This window comes from Alexandromys fortis, unplaced genomic scaffold (genome assembly GCF_014885135.2).
Source record: "Alexandromys fortis isolate MF-2015 unplaced genomic scaffold, M_Fortis_MF-2015_v1.1 scaffold_32, whole genome shotgun sequence".
Taxonomy (NCBI): Eukaryota; Metazoa; Chordata; class Mammalia; order Rodentia; family Cricetidae; genus Alexandromys; species Alexandromys fortis.
The window spans coordinates 7,711,180-7,734,454 of NW_026067938.1; the positions used below are offsets into that span (position 1 = coordinate 7,711,180).

The following is a 23,275-nucleotide window of genomic DNA, read 5'->3' on the forward strand; positions in this document are numbered from 1 at the left end:
CAAGATTTAATTTAAAATTATGCTTGCTTTTATTAACATACAACAGCTCTTTCATATCTATAATCTTGACTCCAAGATAATTAAATAGCATTTAAACAGCATTTGGTCGTTGAGGAAGGCATAAGTTATAGTACGCATCCTTGTTCCAGAAGTCTGGGCTCTTCCATCCACACCAGCCCTAGATTTGGACGAAAGGAAAGAAAAGTTTTTATAGCCCAAGGGTCCAGGATGGAATCTTCGGGAAACTCTACCAGGAAGCTCTGTCAGCAGGACCCCAGCATGAGACTCAGACAAAGGCCTAATTCAGGGACTTTCTAAGTGAGCAAAGTAACTTTTGTCAACTTGCTACAAGCTACCATCACCTGGGAAGAGGAACTTCAATTGGAAAAATGCCTCTCAGACTTGCCTGTGGGAAATTGTCTTTACTGATGATTTACGTGGGAGGGCCCAGTACTCTGTGGGCAGTGCCAGACCTGGGCAGGGGGTCCTGGCTCACATAAAAGATCAAGCTGAGCAAGCCGGTAAGTGGTATTCCTCTACAGTCTTCAGTTCTTGTCCCGACTTCTGCACTGTAGGATGAAGTAAACCCTTTCCTCTACAAGCTGCTTTGTTTATAGTGCTTATCACAGCAATAGAAAGTAAACCAGGCATCCTTTCTACATAGATTTTTAAAAAGAACAAAGCAAAAAAAAAAATCTATAACACTTTAGAAGTCATCAAAAAAAAATCAATTCCTTATAGCAATTGTTAGTCCAGACATTATACTTCATTGGTTCTAAGATAAAGGCAATTGGTAGCTGCGCCGGCTTTACTGGCAAACTTACGTAGTAGCCCATACAAGACTATATATGTGCCATCCAGTGACACAGTCCCATGAGTTCTGTTTTTGATCTTCACAGGCTGTTTGCTTCTAGTCTTCAAGTTTAATCCTTTTCTCTAGCAAAGAGTATTTTTTAGTGGTTTATTATAAATATGAAAGTTTTATCAAATTTCTTCTAGGGTCACTCATTTTTCTACTTTCTCTTTGTGACAAGATGTAGCCCAAGAAGGCTTGGAACTTACTCAGTTTAGCCTGACCTTGGGCTGGCAGAACTCCTCCTACCCCCACACTGGGATTTCAGGTGTGTGCCACGCGGCCAGGCTGCTTTTATTAAAGGAAGCTGATGACTGCCTGTGTCACATCGAGGTCAATGCGGAATGCTTAGGCTGAGACGCTGAGAGCCGAGTCACTGACTCGAGTGTATTAGCTCTTTTTCAGTATGGAGAGGGGGAACTCACTGATCAGGCTGTTTTCTTTGTTAATTGTAAAAATTTAAGCAAGGTCAAAGTAGAAAATTAAAACATTGTACACTCTCTGCTTTGGGCATTTGAGTATTCTCACACAGACAGACCTTCTGGTAACCAAAAAGACATGGGGTACATACTTCCAGACACCAGCCTGGGAAGGCGTAAGGGGAAGCTGGGAGGAGGTGGGATGGCTAATCCTGGTGTCAACTTGACAACCTGGGAAGAGGGATCCTGAGCATAGGAACTGCCTCTGTCAGTCGGCCTGTGGGCACAAGTGGGGGCATTTCTTGATTGCTAGCTGGAAGAGGAGGGCCTAGCCCCCTGTGGGTGGTGCCAGGCATTAGGTAAGTGGTCCCGAGGAGTGTAAAGAGCAAGGCGAGCAAGCCATGGAAAGCAAGCCAGCAGACAGGTCCTCCTTGGTCTGTTTTAGTTTCTGCCTCTGTGCTGCCTGGAGCCCTCTATGACAGACAGCTTGTGATCAGGAAGTGTAAGCCAGACAAACTCTTTCCTCCCCAGGTGCTTTTGTTTTTATCCTCAACAGAAACCGAACTCGGCCAGGACGGTGAACTTTACTGCTCCGTCATCTGCTGGAGTCCAGGAAGTCAGAGTTCGCTGGTGCTGTGCCCTGGCTTGGCTTCAGTGTGAAATGCATCAGAGGGTTAAAGGGCTTTCTGCTGTTAAGGCATTCTACAAAAACGTAACTGGCACAGTCCTCACAGAAAGTAATCAGGGTGACGACTCCCTTTATCTAATGGCTTCAGGATAAATCATTCCATCAGGGGCAAAGCCCATTAATCAGCCAGAAAGAAGCATATTTATCACCCATAACACGCCCCTGATGAAAACAACGAAGGTTTCTACCTGCTCTTAAGATAAAATCTAAATCCTAACTCCGCTTTCCTGTCTGCCCCGCCCCCGCCCCTCCTTACTGAGCTAAAGCACAGGAAGCTCATTCAGTTTGGGGGAACAGTCTATGCTTCCCTGCCCTCCCTCTAAGGAGTCCTTCCACAGCCTTCTAGACCTAGATCTGCATACTTCTTGTCTGAGAATCCTTCTGGACAGCCCTCTGTCCCTCTCCAGGAGACTGAGGGATCCTTAGACATGCTTAGGACTACGGACGGCTGACACTGATTGGGTATCATAAATGCCAGAAGAATCAATATTTTGCTACTAAATAGGACAATGTTGCTATTATCTAAAAACAAACAAACTTATTTATTTTGTGTTTGTGGAGGTCAGAGAGCAATTTGCAGGAGTTGGTTCTTGTCTACCATGTGGGATCTAGGGAACAAACTCACGTTGTCAGGTGGGCAGGAAGCTTTTTTTTTTTTTTTTTTTAATCTGCGGAATCATCTCCCCAGCCTTTCATATGAGAATTAGCTGCCTGTAAATCAATTTAGATTTATGCCCCCATGTAGTCAATATTATGTCAACAAATACTCTTCTACATTTGCCTCAACTTCCAATCTTTATAGACTGATCTATAAGTACATAGTGAGAAGTAATCACATCTCCATAATGACCGGCATTTTCTTATCTATTGATTCACTGATTGTAAAATTATTATGGGTATGTGTGGATCTGTACTCAGGGTGTTGATACCCTGCAGCTGGAGTTACACGTGGTGGTGAGCCACATAAAGCGTGTGCTGGAAACTGAACTCGCTCCTCTGTAAAGAAGGGCAAGCGCCCCTAACGGTTCTGCCTTCTCCCCAGTCCCGATTTTAAGTTTATTCTGCTCTTGTTTTAAGACACTGGTGAAGACAGTACAACCGTATGTGCTGGGAATCTGCAAGGGAAATAGGTTATGTTCTACTAGGAAGTTTAGTAAACAGCAAAGCTTTTATGAATGTTGTGCCTTTTGTGACCCCTGCTGTCTTTCCTACACAGAATACAGTTACACTACAGACTTACAAACACTGCTGTGAGGGCAGCGGCCCTAGGCTTCTCTTTGCTAATGGCCAGGGTTTTATATTTACGTGATACAGGCATTTACCTTTTCCAAGATAACTTGCAGATCTTCAGCACCTGTATAATGTGGGTCTAGAATCAGAAACTTTATCTGCCCTGTAGTTTCATTCCATGCGACTCCTAGTATCGTGTGAGCCAATACTCCTCCTCCTAGAAAAGAAAATTATATATAGTAGAGCATACATTAATTTCAGCTGCTTATTCAGTTCAAATATAAAACTAATTGTTTTGCCTATTAATTAACAAGTAATACAGCATTAGAACAGTCTTCCCAATATTGTAAAATACCATGACGGCAAATATACTTGAAAGGATAAGATTACATATTTAATAGCTACTGTGTTACATTTGGAAATATGTAAGAAATGCTTTGATCATATCTATAATCATACAAAGTTTATATTCTACTGCTATATTCATAAAATTCCCCCAAATCAACTGAGAAAGGGCCACCAAGGGGCCAGCTCCTGCCAGTGAAGTAATGATCACTGAGGTGCCTCTCCCGGCAGAAGCTCTTGCGTCTGCTGAGCATCTCCAGCCCATCCACCCATTAGGTTCTTGTGCTACTCTCCTTACACGTTCATCTTCTGTTTCAGAGAGTCGTGTCTCTTTAGCTCATTTAGTCAAATCTTATTTTACAAGGAAACCCAGCGAAGGTAAGCAGTCTGTTGTGACACAGAATCAGCCAAGCTAGTGACAGAGTCATGACTCAGGATGCTTGGCCAAGTGGCTTCACCTTTTTAACAATACTACTCTTGGCTCTTTAAATGTTCAAACAGTTATCATTTTCTTTTTAGCACTTATTCTTGGTTACTAAACCTTTTTTGCAACTTCTCTATGCTTTGGAAATTAAAATGCTAAGAGTAGTGTGTCTAAGTTGACTCTGAAATGTTTATACATTTGTTCTATGTATGCAGGTGTTTTGTTTGCGTCTATGTCTGCGCACCATGTGAAGCACTGAAGAGACATGGGTTCCCCGGAACTGGAACCACTGGTGACTGTGAGCCACTGCATGGGAATGGAACTCAGTTAAAAGCACTGGAAAAGCCACCAGTGCTTTCAATCCGTAAGCCATCGCCATCGCTCCAGACCCAATTTAAAATGGCTAGTATTTATGTAACACTAAAACATTATACAAATAAGATTTATTTATTCTCCACTCAGCCAAAAGAACCCAACACGTCCAAAACACCTCACCAATCATTACTGGAGTGCCCACATTCTGGAAATGGTTGGCCAGTTCTCGTCCTTGAGAGGCCATTTCTGATCCTTGACTAAATAGAAAGAAATCGTCTATCAGATAACTATTTTCAGCATTCAGTCAAGTAATTAGTAAGGAAAGCAATGCTTTCAATATTTTTGTTTGTGAATCTGAAAAAAAAAATTAAGTTGCAGGGACCGGATTCAGATGCAACTTAGAGACTGTGAACCCTAAAGTTTTCAGGATACTAACTAGGGAAGAAAGAGAAAGATTCCATCTTTCTGCTTCTGGAGCTGCATAAAGGCTTTGGATTTTCAGCATGAGACCGGAGCTGGTCACCTTGTCATTCTTCACAGTCTACATATCCGTTCTGTCTTTTTTTTTTTTTTTTAAATATTTATTTATTATTTATACAGTATTCTGTCTGCTTGTATGCCTGCAGGCCAGAAGAGGGCACCAGACCTCATTACAGATGGTTGTGAGCCACCATGTGGTTGCTGGGAATTGAACTCAGGACCTTTGGAAGAGCAGGCAATGCTCTTAACCGCTGAGCCATCTCTCCAGCTCCGTTCTGTCTTTAAACTGGACCAGTGACACCAGCCTATGTGTAAGACAGGGGAGATTCTAGGGCTAATCTATTCTTCTGTGAGAACTTCAAAGTGTTTGCAAGTGTTTGGGCAGACTAGGTTCCTCTCATTTTTGAGAAGAGAAAGACAGAAGAAGGAAGAGTACATATACTCCTCAGCACTCCAAGTTGAAAATACTGTAAAGATTTATTTAGTACCTGTAACATCAAACAGCGGAGCTTAGCAACACAACCACTTGTTTCCCTTAACGAAAAGGAAACTGGAAGCTAACTTGTAGCTACAGCTCACCGTCATCAGAGTATTGTACTGCATACTGAAAGATCAGATGAAAAGGCCAAAGAAAATTTCACATCCGTAGAAAGTAAAGAAAGAGAAAGAAATGGTGAGCTCAGTCATCAGTAGACCCATTACTTCTGCAAGTGAACCAGGTGGCATAAACCTGGTAACTCTCGGCCGGGCAGGGAACGCACAAATATTTTAGTGTTTCGAACCCTTACTTTGAGTGTGCATGTGTTCACCTGCGCTATGGCACACATATGGGGTCCCACGAGTTAAACTCAGGTAGCCAGGCTTGGTGGCAAGTGTCTTTCACCTCATCAGCTCCACACTTTAATTTTTTAAAAATAGTTATTTACTACTTTATCTGCCATTAGTTCTTACTGATTTTCACAGTTCCAACTGTGAGATTAAATATACTTTAAGTACTTGGACGATAAATACTGTTACTGTAGTTATCAATACAAGACTGTTTAAAATGTGAGCCCATGGAAAAAGTCTTTAAGTATTTAACTTATTATTTAACAAAGTAGAAGAAAAGTCATTCCCAGTTTTTTTTTATGTTGTGCCTAGGAGTTGGGTGGGGTGGGATCCGCAGTAACTGCTTTGCCTAGAATAGTTGGTTATTATACTAGGCATAGTCAGAATCCTCTTCTGGGGTGACAGAAATGGCCCCCAAACCACCTAGTACATTGGGCCATGTGTTTACTCTAGTTGACAACCATGGTGTCCCTGCTCAAGGCTGTACAAGTGTGGTTCCTCAGGCCTCTGTCTCTCGGCCTCTGGGGGATATGTGTCATAGCCTGTGGAGTCTCAAACTCAGGAGCACTCCCTCCCTGAGCCAAGAAACTCTTGTCTCTCAGGGGATTTAGAGTGCTGACTGCAATAACATTATATCTTATTTATTTAGTAAATATTTTACACCACATGTGAGAAATCAGAGTATAACATTTATGGAGATGAAATTAAAAACTTCATAGATGTTTAATAAAAATGCAATTTATGGTCAGAGAAACTGATATGTGCTAATTTATATTTTCTCTTATTTATTAGAATTATAAAAAAAGTAAGTGAATATATTATTGTGTATTTGTTGGTTTATTAACATGTTTAACAAGAAAAAGAATAAAAGAAAACCACAATAGTCAGTGATCAACAGTGGTTTTCTCCTTATAAGACTTTTTGGAGATTTAAACATTAGAAAACTACATTTTATATTAGGAACTTTATCCAAAGATATTTATAAGTTTTCCTTGTATAGACTAAAATTAAGTCTAGAAAATACATGTATATATCACAGCTTGTTCTAAAAAGTGAGATTTATAAAGCAATGAGATAATGAGGAAGAGCAATGATTGGAAATAAATATGGAGAAAATGTCATTTTTCTATTATTTTAACAAAAATGATAAGCTGTCACTTTACAAATGACATACCTGGCTTATGAAGTACCCTTACCTAACAAACAGTATTTTTGAAGTCACACCTATCAGTTGGTTTAGTACCAGCTGTACTTCAATAGATCCAATCCATTGCCGAGATCCCACAAATGTCGCTGGCTTGTCACCAGCATCAACAAGAGCCTTTATGTATTAAAAACACAAAAGATTAAAAAATCCATAGGCAAGGTATCTATTAAAATTATATTAAGAGTATTTTAATTGATTACCAGTAAGATAATACTTTTTTTCAAAATAAAAATAAATCTATGCCATGGAGTAGTAATAATTATAATGTCATATTAAAAGCTAACGGAAAACAAATTGGTTTTAATTTAAAATGGCAAGCTCTGTACCTGCTGAATTTCTCTGTGTGTTGGAATGGACCTCTCTGTGTACCCCTGGTGTCGGAACCATGAGCAGATGGTCTGTAGGGATCGATAAGCACAGCCCCAGCCATTGTCATCTATCCGATCCTGCATATAATGGTGATAAGCGTAGATGCCCTGGACCACAGAAACCTGTAAAAAAGAAATGTAGTAAAATATTAAAGACAGAGTACGTATTCTGTAGGAATGCCAGAGTAATATTTACTGTTGTAGAGCTAGACTTTTACTTTAGACAATGGTTCTCAACTTCTGGGTTGCAATCTCTTTCACAAAGTTCATCTAAGACCATCAGAAAACACATTTACACTACAATTCGTAGCAGTAGGAAAATTACAGTTAAGAAGCAGAAACGAAAATAATTTTATGGTTGAGGGGCACTACAATTGAGGAATTGTATTAAAGAGGGGCAGTACAGGAAGGCTGAGAACGCTGCTCTAGACCCTTATAAAATGCCTTCAAGAACAATGGCTTATTGTTATATTCTTTTAGTTGGTTCTTCGAAAAAAATCAACAAAATAGACAAACCTTTATTCAAACTAACAAAAAGGCAGAGAGAGAATATCCAAATTAACAAAATCAGAAATGAAAAGGGGGACATAACAACAGACACGGAGGAAATACAGAGAATCATCAGGTCATATTTCAAAAACCTGTACTGCACAGAATTGGAAAATGTAAAGGAAATGGACAACTTTCTGGACAAATATTACTTACCAAAATGAAATCAAGACCAGATAAGCAAATTAAACAGAACTATAACTGCTGAAGAAATAGAAACAATCATCAAAAGTCTCCCAACCAAAAAAAGCCCAGGACCAGATGGCTTCAGCTCAGAATTCTATAAGACTTTCAAAGAAGAATTAATACCAATACTCCTCAAATTGTTCCACACAATAGAAACAGAAGGAATATTGCCAAACTCTTTTTATGAGGCTACAATTACCCTGATACCCAAACCATATAAAGACATTACTAAGAAAGAGAATTACAGACCAATCTTACTCATGAACATTCATGCAAAAATACTAAATAAAATACTGGCAAATCAAATCCAAGAACACATTAGAACCATCATGTACTGTGATCAAGTTGCCTTCATTCCAGAGATGCAGGGATGGTTCAACATACAAAAATCTGTCAACACAATCCACCATATAAATAAACTGAAAAGTAAAAACCACATGATTATCTCATTAGATGCTGAAAAAGCTTTCAACAAAACACAACACCTCTTCATGATAAAGGTCTTGGAGAGAGCAGGAATACAAGGAATGTTCCTAAACATAATAAAGGTAATATATAGCAAGGCAACAGCCAACATCAAACTAAATGGAGAGAAACTCACAGCGATTCCACTGAAATCAGGAATAAGATAAGGTTGCCCACTCTCTCCATATCTATACAATATAGTTTTTGAGGCCCTAGCTAGAGCAGTAAGACAACAAAAGGAGATCGGGGGTACAAATCAGAAAAGAAGAAGTCAAATCTCACTATTTGCTGCTGATATGATAGTTTACATAAATGACCCCAAAAATTCTACCAAGAACTTCTACAACTCAAACACTTTCGGTAATGTAGCAGGATACAAGATTAACTCAAAAAAATCAGTAGCCCTCCTGTGCACAGAAGATAAATGGGCTGAGAAAGAAATCAGAGAAACATCACCCCCACAATAGCCACGAATAGCATAAAATATCTCAGAGTAACTCTAACCAAACAAGTGGAAGACTTGTATGACAAGAAATTTAAATCTTTGAAGAAAGAAATTGAAATAGACACCAGAAAGTGGAAAGATCTCCCATGCTCTTAGGTAGGTAGAATTAACACAGTAAAAATGGCAATCTTACCAAAAGCAACCTACAGATTCAATGAAATGTCCATCAAAGTCCCAGCAAAATTCTTCACAGACCTCGAAAGAACAGTACTCAACTTCATATGGAAAAGCATAAAACCCAGGATAGCCAAAACAATCCTGTACAATAAAGGAACTTCTGGAGGCATCACAATCCGTGACTTCAAACTCTACCACAGAGCTACAGTAATAAAAACGGTCTTGTAACTGGCATAAAAACAGACAGAGGGATCAATGGAACCAAACTGAAGACCGGATATTAATCCACACACCTTCGAACACCTGATTTTTGACAAAGAAGCAAAAAATATCAAATGGAAAAAAAGAAAGCTTATTTAACAAATGGTGCTGACATAACTCGCTATCAACATGAAGAATGAAAATTGACCCATATCTATCAGCATGCACAAATCTCAAGTCCAAATGTATCAAAGACCTCAACATAAAGCCAGCCACACTGAACCTCAAAGAAGAGAAAGTACACCTGAATGCATTGGCACAGGGAACCACTTCCTAAATATAACCCCAGCAGCACAGACACTGAGAGAAACAATTAATAAATGGGACCTCCTGAAACTGAAAAGCTTCTGTAAAGCAAAGGACTTGGTCAACAAGACAAAACGACAGTCTACAGAATGGGAAAAGATCTTCACCAACCCCACATCTGACAGAGGTCTGATCTCCAAAATATACAAAGAACTCAAGAAATTGGTCATCAATAGAACAAATAATCCAATAAAAAAAATGGAGTACAGACCTAACAGAGAACTCTCATTAGAGGAATCTGAAATGGCTGAAAGATACTTAAAGAAATGTTCAACATTCTTAGTCATCAGAGAAATGCAAATCATTTCTGAGATTCCATCTAACACCTGTAAGAATGGCCAAGATCAAAAACACTGATGACAACTTATACTGGAGAGGCTGTGGGAAAAAGGGAATACTTCTGCATTGCTGGTGGGAGTGAAAACTGGTACAGCCCCTTTGGATGTCACTGTGGTGGTTTCTCAGAAAATTAGGAAACAACCTTCCTCAAGACCCAGTAATATCACTTTTGGGTATATATCCAAAGGATGCTCAATCGTGCCACAAGGACATGTGCTCAACTATGTTCATAGCAGCATTGTTTGTCACAGCCAGAATCTGGAAACAACCTAAATGCCCCTTGACCAAAGAATGGATAAGGAAAATGTGTTACATTTACACAATGGAGTACTACACAGCAGAAAAAATAAGGACATCTTGAAATTTGCAGGCAAATAGATGGAGGTATAAAACATTTTGAGTGAGGTAACCCAGACCCAGAGAGACAATTATCATATGTACTCGCTCATAAGTGGTTTTTAAACATAAAGCAAAGAAAACCAGCCTACAAACCACAATCCCAGAGAACCTAGACAACAATGAGGACTCTAAGAGAGACTTACATAGATCTAATCTACAGGGGAAGTAGAAAAAGACAAGATCTCCTGAACAAATTGGGAGCATGGGGACCTTGAGAGAAGGTTGAAGGGGCAGGGAGCGGAGCAGAGAAAAATGTAGAGCTCAATAAAAATCAATAATAAAATAATATTATATTCTTTTGACTTTTTCTTACAGTCCAGAGTCTTTCCCAATGGACCTACTTAAAACCGTGCTAGAAAGATATGTGTTCTGGCTTAACAATGTTAGCTCCTATACTTTCCCTTTCTTAATGTAATTTAGTTTTGAATATGCCAGTGGTTACCTGATTATGAAGCCAATTTTCCTGGCTGGAAATATCCTTTTCCCAGTTAGTTTTACAGCGTGAATACTTTCCCACTTAGGTCTCTGTTAAAATGCCGGAAGCCTTCCCTGGCCAGCCCACTAAAAACAGCACGCCCACTTTCTCACCACCTGCCCTCTGTCGTGGCTATCAACTCCTCCTGACTTCATGTGTGTATGCATGCATGCATATTAAATCTTCCAGGCAATCATAGCTAGTTCACACGTGGCTGATGATATTGTCAATGTCTGCCTATGCACACCAGCCTGTGGACTCCAATGCCTATGTTGAACCGTATTCATTTCTAGGCCCTCATCCCGCAGAGGGCAGGGCACACGGCTGCTAAACATGCTGCCCTGAGTACATGATGCCTGGAGGAAGGAAGAACTACAGGGACACACAAGCAAACAAAAGCAGGCTCTGCACAGTGGGCGGCGGGAACAATGCTTCTGCAGGTCTGCAATCCTGCCCCTGATTACAGCCAACGTGTGTTATTCGTGACTGAAATGGGGACTGCTGCCACCTGATTCTTCCTTATAGCATAATGCTAAACACGAACTTTTTCTGGAAAAGCATTTTAGTTTTTAAAACTCGGAGTTGTGGGGAAAGACAGGGCACTCACAGGACAATTAGGCAATAGATTGACAAGGTACAAACTGAAAATGTATAATCAGATCATTTGGTAGGAAGAAAAATGGCTGCTCCCAAAGATGTCTCTGTCCTAATCTGCCAAACAACAGTGGCCCCACTTTAAGTGTATGTTCAGGACTTACAATGGAGCGGTGGAGGGTTCTTCTGTCTATCCGGGCAGGCACTAACGCATCACAGAGGAACAAGAGGGTCAGCTGTGAGTGGTGTGACCACAGCCAAGGAACGCTAGCAACTACCTGAGGCCGAGGAAATGAAGAACGGATATCCCTCAGGAACCCGTGGACGAGGATGGCCCTGGGATATTTAGAGTTCAACCAAGGAAAGCTAATTGTGGACTTCCTGCTTCCTGAAGTGTGACAGACACATCATCTCTACAGTCTGCAGAGGCCAACTGTGGATCTGCTGCCACAGCCTTCACAGCCAATGATCCTCTGCTTCAGAAGTTCTTCCCACAGTGGGCGGAGTCATAGACAAGAAAGACTGAAGTACCGTCACATATGAATATAAAAGTACTTAAAAGTAAATAAAATTGTTTATTCCAATTGCTAATCCAATTCAAGAGGGATCCAGCACCTCTGGCTTCCACAGCACCTTTATACGTGTGCACATACACACACAATTAAAATAAAATCTCTTAAAAAAAAAAGAATAACTCACAATGAAAATGCTAAAGTCCAGGTTGTTGTTCAAGGCTGTCATTTCAAATGATCAAGAAAAGAACATGCCAATCATTTACAAACTTCAGAAATTTAAAAGATGGAGCATTACCCAACTTATTTAATATATCCCTGATACAATTTTATATACTGATATAAAAACTGTAAATCCCTGATACATTTTTATATACTGATATAAAAACTGTAAATCCCTGATACATTTTTAATTAAGAGAAAAGAAAATTCTAAGGAAATATCAATTACAAATACAGAACACACACACACACACACACACACACACACACACACACACACGGGTTTTGAGACACAGTTTCTCTGTGTAACAGTCCTCGCTGTCCTGAAACTCACAGAGAACTGCCTGACTCTGTCTCCTGAGTGCTGGGATTAAAGAAGTGCGCCACCACTGCTCCACAATGAAAAAAATCTTAACAAAGTATTATCAAACCAAATCCAGCAGTGAATAAGACATGACAATGAACATGGATTTATATAATGAATACATCCATTATCACCGGAAGATCAGATGAAGTGTTTAGGGGTAAATAACATGAAGTTTATAACTTTCCCTGAAATGGTTTGAGAAATAAAGAGACAAAAGTGAAAAAAAAAACCTAGTAAGTGTTTACAGCTGTTTCACACATATATGAACAGGACACATGAATGGGAATGTTCACAGAAGACTTCCTGAAATCACAAAAATCCTGGAAATATTATAAAAATGTTTATTATACAGGATCAAGATAACTAAACCAGAGTAAGACCAAATAAGATGAATTTTAGATATAGAACGTTGAGTGAAAAACAAATGGTAGAAGACTACATGGTAAGAGTTTTATAAAACTCAAAATGAAACAAATACTGCTAAAGCGATGTGTCTTTTATATGCATACATACATATGAAGCTCTTGGAAACCAGCACTGGAAGGGAGAGGGCTGAATGTGTCCCTTTGCAATGGTCCTTTAGTGTGCTTAGAAAACTGTCCCAGGACCCAGTGCAGATACAAACCCTGGAGACTTAGGCTGTTTATGAAAACTAACACAGTAGTTTTTATGAATATACATGAATATCCTCCCACTTATTTTAAATAATCTCTAGATTACCTATCTTAGATAAAAACAATGAAAAGACTATATAAATGGCTACCATATTTTCCAGGAAATAAACGCAAGGCAAAAATATATACATTCAGGGTAGACTATTTCTTTTTTTAGGTATCTCTGATCTCGGGCTGGCTGAATGCACAGATGTGGAGACTGTAAGGCACCTGTGGGACTATGCTGAGGAGGTCGTGCGGAGACAAAGCACACGAGTCAGGAATGGTCTGCCTTGTAACTAAGTAAAATTCCTAGTTATTCATTTCTTTGCTATGCTGTGACATGTGTTTCAATGTGTAGATACATATAAATGTGTGTGAGTGTGACATACACACGTCCCATATTACAGAATAATACTAAAGTAAAGAAATGCCTTTTGCATTTTGTAACATGGATAAGGCACCTGTTTTATTGTCAAAATCAATCAGCATGCACTTAGTGCTTTATGATCTTGGGCCTTTTGTAAAGAACTAATAAGGATGTAAAATAAACATAAGATGCAATATAAACTATGGAGTTGCTCTATGACCTTTTAGATCATTCGTTATTGCTATCTTTTTGAGGCGGGGTCTCCCTGCCTCGTCTGGAACTTGCTGAGATTAAAGACATGTGTACTGATACTCTAAGCTAATTACTGCTAGTTTTTTAAAACAAGATTTGCATGTGTGTGTGTGTGTGCGTGTGCGTGTGCATATGTGCGTGTGTGTGCTAAAAGACAGCACAAGGTCTCCTAGGGCTGCAGCAACAGCAGCTGTGAGTTGCTTGACGTGGGTGCTGGAAATGAACTCATGCCCTATGGAAGAACAGCAAACACTCTTAATACTAAGCCCCTCCCCCCCACTGATTACAGCTATCTTAAAGGAGGTTTTCTGACTTTTGTTTTTGTTTTATCGAGACAGGGTTTCTCTGTGTAGCCCTGGCTGTCCTGGAACTCACTCTATAGACCAGGCTGGCCTTGAACTCAGAGATCCACCTGCCTCTGCCTCCAGCGTGCTGGGATTAAAGGTGTGTATCGCCACACCTGGCTCCTTAAATGAGATCTTAAACACAGGTTTAAAAGAGACAAGTGATGAATTATTTTTTAGGGAATGACACACAATCGGAATCTTCTCTTGGGAACCAACCCAAAACAATGAATGACAATAATGGATCAACTCTCATAATAACTAGTTGAACTCACCACGCTACCCTCTATGTTAGGTGGAGTCAGATAAGCATGTGGGTTCCTAATGCAGCCATCTTTATAGGCTTCATCTGGAAAGTGATACGCATTGGCCCTTTTGAAATAAGGTCTGTCATGAGGCAGATTGAAGAGGTCATGTAACTCCTAAATAAAACCAGAATCAATAAACAGAGAAAAAAATTTTAGATTTTCAGCTAAAACACTCAAGCTCAATAATTATAAAACAGGAAATACGTTAGCTATAAGTTTTCAAAAACATGACTTAATTCATTAAGGTCAGCTGGTGAACAGACAGGCCAGTTTACACTCCCTAGTGGAAACCAGCTGGGGAGACGGAGACGTGCAAATAACCTGCTGGAATTGGGAGTTTGTACATCTGAAACTGTAATTCATAATGATGCGTCAAAGTACTTTGGGGAATCGTGTTTATAATAGTTTAGACATATCAGTGCAGTTATTAAACACAGAGTAGAAGTTAGATGGCAACCAAGAAGGCATGAGGAGGAACATTTACCAATGTTTATCATGCACTATTTTCTCAACCTCATAAAACATACAATACTTATTGTCAAAGTCTGGCCAATCTCCGGTGTACCCAGTGGTTTCAACAGGTCAGCGTGCACTGTCTCTGAAAACCAATTTATCTCCAACTTTTGGAGCACTATAGAGGGCTAGCATTACACTACTTAGGACCTCATTCAGGACATAATTTGGTGAATGTCAGGCAAGGCTACAGGTCCAAAAGACATATGCTAAAAATCAGTTTTTTGGTTGATAACTCTCACTTCTTTATATGCTGGACAGGTTTTCTATAAAACTTCTCTAATGGAACTTAAATAACCTTATCTGTGGTTGCAATATTACCATGTATCATAGTCAGAATTAACATGGATTCCCCCATTCCTTCTGCCCTGTACTCTCACAGATCTGGAGGGAACGGAGGGAAAGGAATTTCTTCATGTACATCAGCTACTCTCGGCACATAAGCATCTTCCCGTTTCTATTTTCACTATGGAAAGTATAAAATTTCATAATCATATGACCCGCAGTGAGCACTGAAATGAAAATGTTCCACGCTATGCTAAACTGGCAAGCTTTTATCACTAATCATATCACAAAGAAATTCCATGACATTTCTATTCTACAGAAGCCCATTTCTGCACTTTTAAATTAAACCATAAAATAATTTACTACAAATTATACTTAAGCAAAAACTGAACAAGAGACATTTTTCTCATAATAACGGATCCACTTTTACCTTCCTATAGGCCTGCAGCTGACCATCGGGGATTCCTGAGGGATATAAAACTGTTACGAGATTCTTTTCTCCTGGTAACAGGAAGTGCAGTGGCTCCGGGACTACAATAGACGTTCCTTTCATATATCTCAGCATGCATTTTTCCACATCAACTAGTTGACTATGAACGGCATCCACTAGACGTTTGCGAGCTCTGTGGAAGATATTGAAGTGAGTTAACGAAAGAGATGGTGGCTAAAATGAAGATCTACGGCTAACGTGCCCCGAACAGAGTACAAACTTCACTGGACAAAGTTTGTCAAACAAAGTCTAAATTATGCAAAGTAGCTGTATTTTCTCTGACTGGATAAAAAGGGAAGCCTTCTAAATTTCAGCATGCCATTCTACTTCTTCCAAATAAATATTTAATTATCCCATGACTCTTAGGTTGAAAGCAAGGAGTATATCACAGTAAAAACAGCCCCACCACTCTGGATATGACTTACGTCATCTCTTTAAAAGAACTGAGTTCTGATTATTTTATAGAAGGGTCCTCACTTAAATGTGGCTGTGATTACTATAAAATACCTACTTTCCCCATGTTTCTTCTGGAGCAACAGACACAACCACGTCGATTGGCAAGTTCATATTAATGTAATGGTGTTCTTCATTTTCCCTTTCAATGATGGGGGTCACGGCTCCCAGAGAGGTCGATATTTCCAGCATGAGATCTATGTTTACTATTTGCTGCTATACAAAGAGACAGTTCAGAGTCAACTTGTGGAACATTAAACTCTGCATATAAAGGGTAAATAGAGTTTTAAACAATGACATATAAAATTACATTACAGATAGTAACTTCAGGAAATCCCTTTCTGCTTCAAAATAATCTGGATGAATGTAGAGTGCATGGAGTCAGCCTGTCCATGAGTTTATAAATATCAGAGCCAAGTGTAGGGCATACTGGGCTAATACTATTCTTTCCACTTTTGCACAGACCTAAAGTAAAAAAGTAAAACAGAAAACCTTCAAATAAAATTGCTCAGCAGGTGGATTTCTGTGAGTCTGAGGCCAGGCTGGTCTACTTATCAAGTTCCAAGTCAGCCAGAGTTACATGGTGAGACCCTGTCTTAAAACAGCAACAAGCCAATCAAACAAAAAGTGCCAAAACCAAAGAACTATATGTAAGACAATCCTGAAATTCCTTTCTGTGTATTGAAAAAATTTAGCAGAATTAGAGGACCCTAGGAGCTGAGCTTCTCACTGGGATTGGCTGGAGAAGTTGTGAGGGTGAGGCAGAACTAGAAGCAGAAACGCAACTTATACAGGTACATGTGAATACGTGTGTGTGTGTGTGTGTGTGTGTGTGTGTGTGTGCGCGCGTGTGTATGAGCGCACTCCACGGAGAATGGTTGATTCCCAAACTGGAACAGGAAAAGTACATGATATATATGGACTAATGTATTCATTGAAGTAGGGAACGCCAAAAAGGAAATTTCAAAAGGATACCAAACACACTGCCTTCCATGAGATATGAGCTATAACGGAAACTGGTAAATGCCTTAAGTAACTGGCAAAAAATGTCCACATCACCAATGCAGAACACAAGCACCTTCTTATTTAATATGCTATGCTAGGACACACTTCTATAACACGCCAGCTAAAGATATTGGAATGTAACCACAAGCAAGCACAAAACAGACCCTACACTGGGGAGCATACTGAAAAATAGCTGCCGTGTACGCCTCAAAGTGTATACTTTTTTGAATAATTTCTAAGTCCTCATCTCTAAGCTATGATTTTTGTACACTCCATGTTTTAAAATTTAACAGCTCATCAGTATATGTCAGTGGTGTCTTAAATAAAACCCAGACTGAACTCATATTCCTTCATGGGTAGGCTACTCTTTGCTCTCTACTGGCTACACCTGGGAAGAGGGGCCTCCACTGGAGATTTTCCTCCATTAGATCAGCCTGTGAGACTTTCTTGATTGTCAAACGATGTAGGAGGGCCGAGCCCACTGTGGCAGGGGGTTCTGGGTGGGATCAGAACACTGGCTGAGTAAGTGGCTTTCCTCCCCGTTCCTGTTTCTGTTCCTGCCTTGCTCTCCCTCAGGGAAAGTCTGTCGTGGAGACCTGTCAACCAGATAACCCCACCCACATGCCCAAGTTGCTTTTGGTCATGGGGTTTTATCAAAGAAACAGAAAGCAAACTAAAACACCCACCTTCCATCTACTCAAGGAAGGAACTAGTTAGTGAGGCCATCTCTAGTTCTAAGTACAGCCCAATGTATCTCTTAAATATGTCTATGGTAGTGCTGACTGCCAACCTGACAGAATCTAAGATCGCCTGGAAGCTGTGCATGTGGTGGGCTCCCTAACGCTGGTTTAAAAATCAGCAGACCAGACAGACAACATGCAAAAATGAAATCCTTCGACACTGTCCGGCACTGCATGATCTATCACTGTATTAAGCTTCTCATTTACTTTTAAGCAATGCGTAAACCTACCCAAATCAGCTTTGGTTTTGCAGGATCAAAATAAAATAACATTTTCAAGATTACACATTGCAACAAGAAAACATGTTTAGACATGTAAAGCAGACACTCAATATTTCTAGGTCTCAATATTCTAGGAGGGCAGGATTAAATTATCACCTCTGCCTCACTCACCTCCAAATTCAAGATTTTTTTTTTTTTAATCAGTAGAGAAGACAGATTTGCTTACCGTGTCTGATGACTTTTTGTCCTTCTTTTTTAGGAATTTTCGTTTTGTATCCTCTTCCTGCTCACATCTAAAATTTCAATACACGAATACATTTACAAGTAGGAAATGAAGCTATGAAAATATTTCCAGAGACGCTTTAAACACTCACGGAATGAGGTGCACTATGTTCTTACAGGTCGCGCTGTCGGTCAGCTCCGCTGTGTTAGTGTCGCTGTTGGGCCACAGGTACACGGAGCTGTTGTGGATTCTGAAGACAAGGGCGTCTGAAGAGAGCTTGGTCGTCAGGTCATTCAACACCTGTCTTAGTGCGCTCTTGACAAACGTTTCTACGTGGAAGGCAAAAGTACACAGAGGACGTGACTCTCAAACACCGCCCCCCCCCTCCACTTTTCAATCACTATCAGAATTCTGGCCTCTCTGCCTTTAGGATTCTGAGACCATAAATTTCATCTGATGGCTTGTAGAGTATCTATAACAATTTACAATCAATTCTAGCGTTTTTAAAAAGCGGTCATTATAAAGATGTTCACACCCTCAAAGGGAAGCTCTGCCCCTGTTTGCGGCCACTCTTCGCGCCCCCTTCACTTTTCGTCCCTGATCTTCTGAATGTCTGTCCTCTAAGATCACCGACGCACTGTCAGGGATAACTTCACTTACTGTCAGAGAGTTAGCCGCGTCCTTCCAATCTCACGTTCTCCACCCCGTTCTGACCACTCTCTGCTGAGCTTCAGAGTCAACTAAGTGCTCGCTGGAAACCTGAACACGATGTCCCAGCGGCATCTCAAAAGCATGGTGTCTGGGCCGTGATTTCCCATACTCCTCCCCGGGCACTGTCTGTCTCAGTGTTCAGCATTAGCCTCAGCCAGAAGCTAGAAGACATCCTGGAATTTGCTTTATAAAAATTCCGCTGATTTTCTTCTCCTCCGAATTTCTTCTAACATTACAATACACTACAGCATTTAAGAGACTTGGGTACTAGGGCATGGGTAACGCACATTACAACTCTGCAGTGTGCAGCTTCCAGGTTCTGTTTACACTGTGTTCATTTGGGATAGTTCACATCTGTGTGTATGTGTGTGTGTGTGTGTGTGTGTGTGTGCAAGAGAGAGAGAGAGAGAGAGAGAGAGAGAGAGAGAGAGAGAGAGAGAGAGAGAAAAAGAAATTTTCTTCAAGACAACCCTAAAGGTTCAGAGGTGCCCTGTGGGCTGGTCAGGGAATTAGAGAATCTAAATTTGAATTCCATTTAATTTGAGTGTAATTTATTTTTCTTATGTTATCCTCAATATGTATCACTATAAATTTGATAATAAAGAAGCTTTGGTGTTGGGGGCTATGAACCCCCAGAACCTGAATTTTCTGTAAACAACTTGTTTTCCAATGCTTGCAGCTGCTCCGAGCAAAACAACTTGTTTTCCTGTGCTTGCAGCTGCTCTGAGCACTCAGGAGTTCCTGATGGCAGGGGAGTGGTTTTGACGGGGGCGTGACTATCAGTTAAGGATCCCTATTTAAGCTGCAATAAAGCTGGACCACAATAAAGGGGGAATTCAAGAATGACCCGTATCTCTGTCTCTGTGTGTTTGAATCTCCAGGCCCCTTTCCCGGCTCGCAAACCGTCCCGTAGTGCAGGCGGACCTTACACTTGGGAAGACATACCTTTAGGGGTGGCTAGCTGAAAAGCCAGATCAAAGCCTCCTCTTATTCTGAAGAGTATATCCATGGCTTTGGGGATCACCTAGAACAAATGTAACCATAATTCCCATGTAAAGTGAAACAAACTCATCTTCACGTAAACTAGAATCTACTTCAGTTTAGGGTACGGCACTAAAATTCTGCACTAATCTTACAGGTTAATTCTTTAGGTGGAAATATACAACAACCCCTGCAAATTCTAAAAAGTGTTCTTCAAACCCGAATTTCATACTGAAATCCCCCAGGGAGCTTAAAATTCTGACACCCAGGAATATGGACATCCAGGAGACATGCCCGGACATCCGAATCAATGGCATACAGCTGGCCCAGGCACAAGAATATGTAAAAGCCTCCCTACTTCCATTCATTGTGATTACAATGCATTAAAGCTTTTAATCATGGTCTTGATGCATTTATCAATGATATGCAACATCAGTGGTATAAAACTAGTTCAAGAATGTGACAAGAACACTGAGTCTAACATGAGATTGTGACTAAGCCAATGAGAGCAGGGTAACCGCTGGTGGCGAGAGTAGACATCGGTAGAACTCGCCGTCTTAAAAGGTCCACTCATGATCTTACGCCGAGATTGGAGTATAACGAAACTAACCTAACTGCCAGCAACATGAATAGCACATAGCTAGAGAGAGCGTTTTAGACAGACTTTACCTGGCCTCGGACGATGCTTGCCACGGACAGAGAGAAAAAGCATCTGCAAAGCGGAAGAGACCAGCAGTTCTCAACTTGGACCCACAGGCTGAGTTTCAACAGCAAAGGATAAACAAAAGACCTGTACCAGGAGTCTTTAAGTGTGTGCCGAGTGGCGGTGGGGGTGACCTTGAGGATTCTCGAACAGGCCCCGAATGGGCTGAAGAACTACGTTACACAATAAGAACCTGTGATGCTCTGAATGGGAATGACTCCCATAGGCTCCTGTCTGAAGACCTGGTACCCAGTGGGTGGGACTGTTTGGGAAGGATTAAGAGGTGTGATGTTGCTGGAGGTGGTCTGCCATGGAGGGTGGCTTTGGGGCTTCAAGAGCCTCCCACCATTCCCAGGATGCTCTCTGCCTCTTGTGTATGGATCCAGATGGGAGCTCTCATTGGTTGCTCCACAGGCTTCTCCAAGCCTCTGCCAACACCATCACAGATTCAATCTCTGGAACGGACAGCACAACTACCCTCTTGGTCCTGTGCATGGTGTCCTATTACAGCAGTCACAAAGGCACTAACACAGCTTCTGTGTCCACCCAGGACTGAAACAAACAAGCAAGCACTCACACCGGCTGCCCTCAATGACCAGCCGCTGGGTGCATATTATCTTTGATCCTCAGAACACTAGGAAGTAGGTACTATAACTGTTTTTTATTTTGCAAATTTCTTGTCACTTTTTTGGTAAAAGTGACAGCATTAATTTAACCACTGTCACCTATTAAAAGAGCATACCACATGTCCAATTCCACTCCATTGACTTCATTCTAAGCAAACAAAAAGTTCAACACATAACAATGTCCGTTTATCCTACTGTTGTTTATCATAAGACACCAAACCAAAGGATTGGGAAAATATTGCGTGAGCTAACAGTAAGAAGTTTTTTTGTCTCTCTGTGTGTGTGTGTTTTAAAGACAGGGTTTCCCTGAGACTCTCTGACTGTCCTGGAACTCACTATGTAGTCCAGGCTGACCTGGAACTCAGAGAGATTCACCTGCCTCTGCCTCCCGGGTACTGGGATTAAAGGAGTGTGCTACTGCTGCCTGACCCAGTAAGATGTTTGATAAAGACACTACTACTATTTGAATAAAAAAAACCTTAAAATGAAGTTGTAAAAGACAAGGAAGAGTAAATTTTAACTCAGGCATTTCCTGTATGACTTTGACTAAAGCACCTATGTCTGTTCTCTTCTGTAAATGCAGGGGGATAAAAAAGATACAGCTTCCCAGGGTTGTTACGAAGATTCCTTAAGAAACCATGTGTGAAAACCCCAGAGTGTCTTCAGGCTTCTGAATCATGATCCTCTCTGGGGATGTAATGTTTACGCTGAAATCTGAAGGGCAAGCTATTGAAAGAAGCCTTAAAATTTCCAAAGGAAAGGGGTGTAGTATGTGTGTGTGTGCCAAAGTGCCCATTCCAGGCAGAGTGACCACCTGCTGAAGGCCTGCTTAAAACAACATGTATGAAGACTGATGTGGTATATGGCTATCCCAACACGTGGAAGGTGAAGGCAGGAAGATCGGGATTTCAAAGTCATTCTCGGCTGTATAGCCAGTTCAAGGGCAGCCTGTTTTTTTTTTTTTATTATTATTTTTATTTTTCGAGACAGGGTTTCTCTGTGGCTTTGGAGCCTATCCTGGCACTAGCTCTGTAGACCAGGCTGGTCTCGAACTCACAGAGATCCGCCTGCCTCTGCCTCCAGCCTGGGTTTTGTGAAACACTGTCTTAAAACCAAAGCAAAGCAAAAGACCACTAAGAATAGGACCCAAGTGGATGACGGCAAAGTTCCAGATGGTAAGGGTAAGAAGGTGATATTATAGATGCTCAGAAGTAGAATCCAAAAGATTTTACTATTGGCTTGAGATGGGACACATTAGTCAAGTGTTTGGTGGGCACAAGATGGATGAATTGGGTTATCTGCCAAGATGTGTATTCTGACGGAAGAGTGTGGAGACGGGAGGTGGAAATGACGAGTCAGCTCGACAACTGCTGAGTCCTGAACGATCTATTTAAGAGGAAGCAGTTAAGTAGATTTATGAGATGGGTTCCGAGGAAAAGAGAAAAAGCTCAGGGTGCCAAGTATATCTGAAGAAGATAAGCATCTACGGTACAGATGGCAGGAGCTGGCCGAGCTAGGAGACCAGAGCTGAAGCAAGGAGAGTGCGGTGGCACGTAAGCGAAGGGAGTAGACGCTTCGAAGGAAGTTACGCCTATCTTTCCAAAATCAAGAGTTCTTTCTTCATCGCTCCCGAATACACCAAAAACTGTCTCACTGTCACGATGCAATGACTGACCCCGAGGATCGGGAGTCCGGGTGCTAGGCAGCTGCGACACCCAAGGGAGGAAATTTTGCACTGCCACCATTGGCCCCTCGGGGCCGGCTCCTCCCAGGGGACTGGAGCCATTCTCCTAAGGGTTGCTGAAGTCCTAGGAGGAAGCACAGGAGGGTCACTAACAATCAGAATCACTTACCAGGTTCACCACCTGGAGGTGACAGGAATGACGATTTCGTGCAAGCCAAGGTCGGCCCGGAAGTGGCGTCAAAGCCCTCAGAAGGCCGGAC

At 41.1% G+C, this 23,275-nt stretch overlaps 1 protein-coding gene across 2 annotated transcripts; it reads right to left on the reverse strand.

Annotated features, from left to right (window-relative positions):
* Positions 1 to 5: 5 nt before the first annotated feature.
* Positions 6 to 23,275, reverse strand: Ufsp2 (UFM1 specific peptidase 2). 2 transcript variants are annotated; one of them, XM_050147248.1, is made up of 12 exons: positions 23,185 to 23,275; positions 19,967 to 20,045; positions 18,462 to 18,639; positions 18,314 to 18,380; positions 16,180 to 16,334; positions 15,609 to 15,801; positions 14,348 to 14,494; positions 7,116 to 7,280; positions 6,779 to 6,903; positions 4,455 to 4,531; positions 3,283 to 3,407; positions 6 to 178 (listed from the first exon to the last, which is right to left on the reverse strand). In XM_050147248.1, the coding sequence occupies exons 2-12, from the start codon at positions 20,028 to 20,030 to the stop codon at positions 92 to 94; spliced, it is 1,383 nt and encodes a 460-aa protein (XP_050003205.1). In that variant the 5' UTR covers positions 20,031 to 20,045; positions 23,185 to 23,275; the 3' UTR covers positions 6 to 91. The 2 variants fall into 2 exon arrangements, with proteins under 2 accessions (XP_050003205.1, XP_050003204.1); XM_050147247.1 differs by having other exon boundaries at positions 16,180 to 16,337.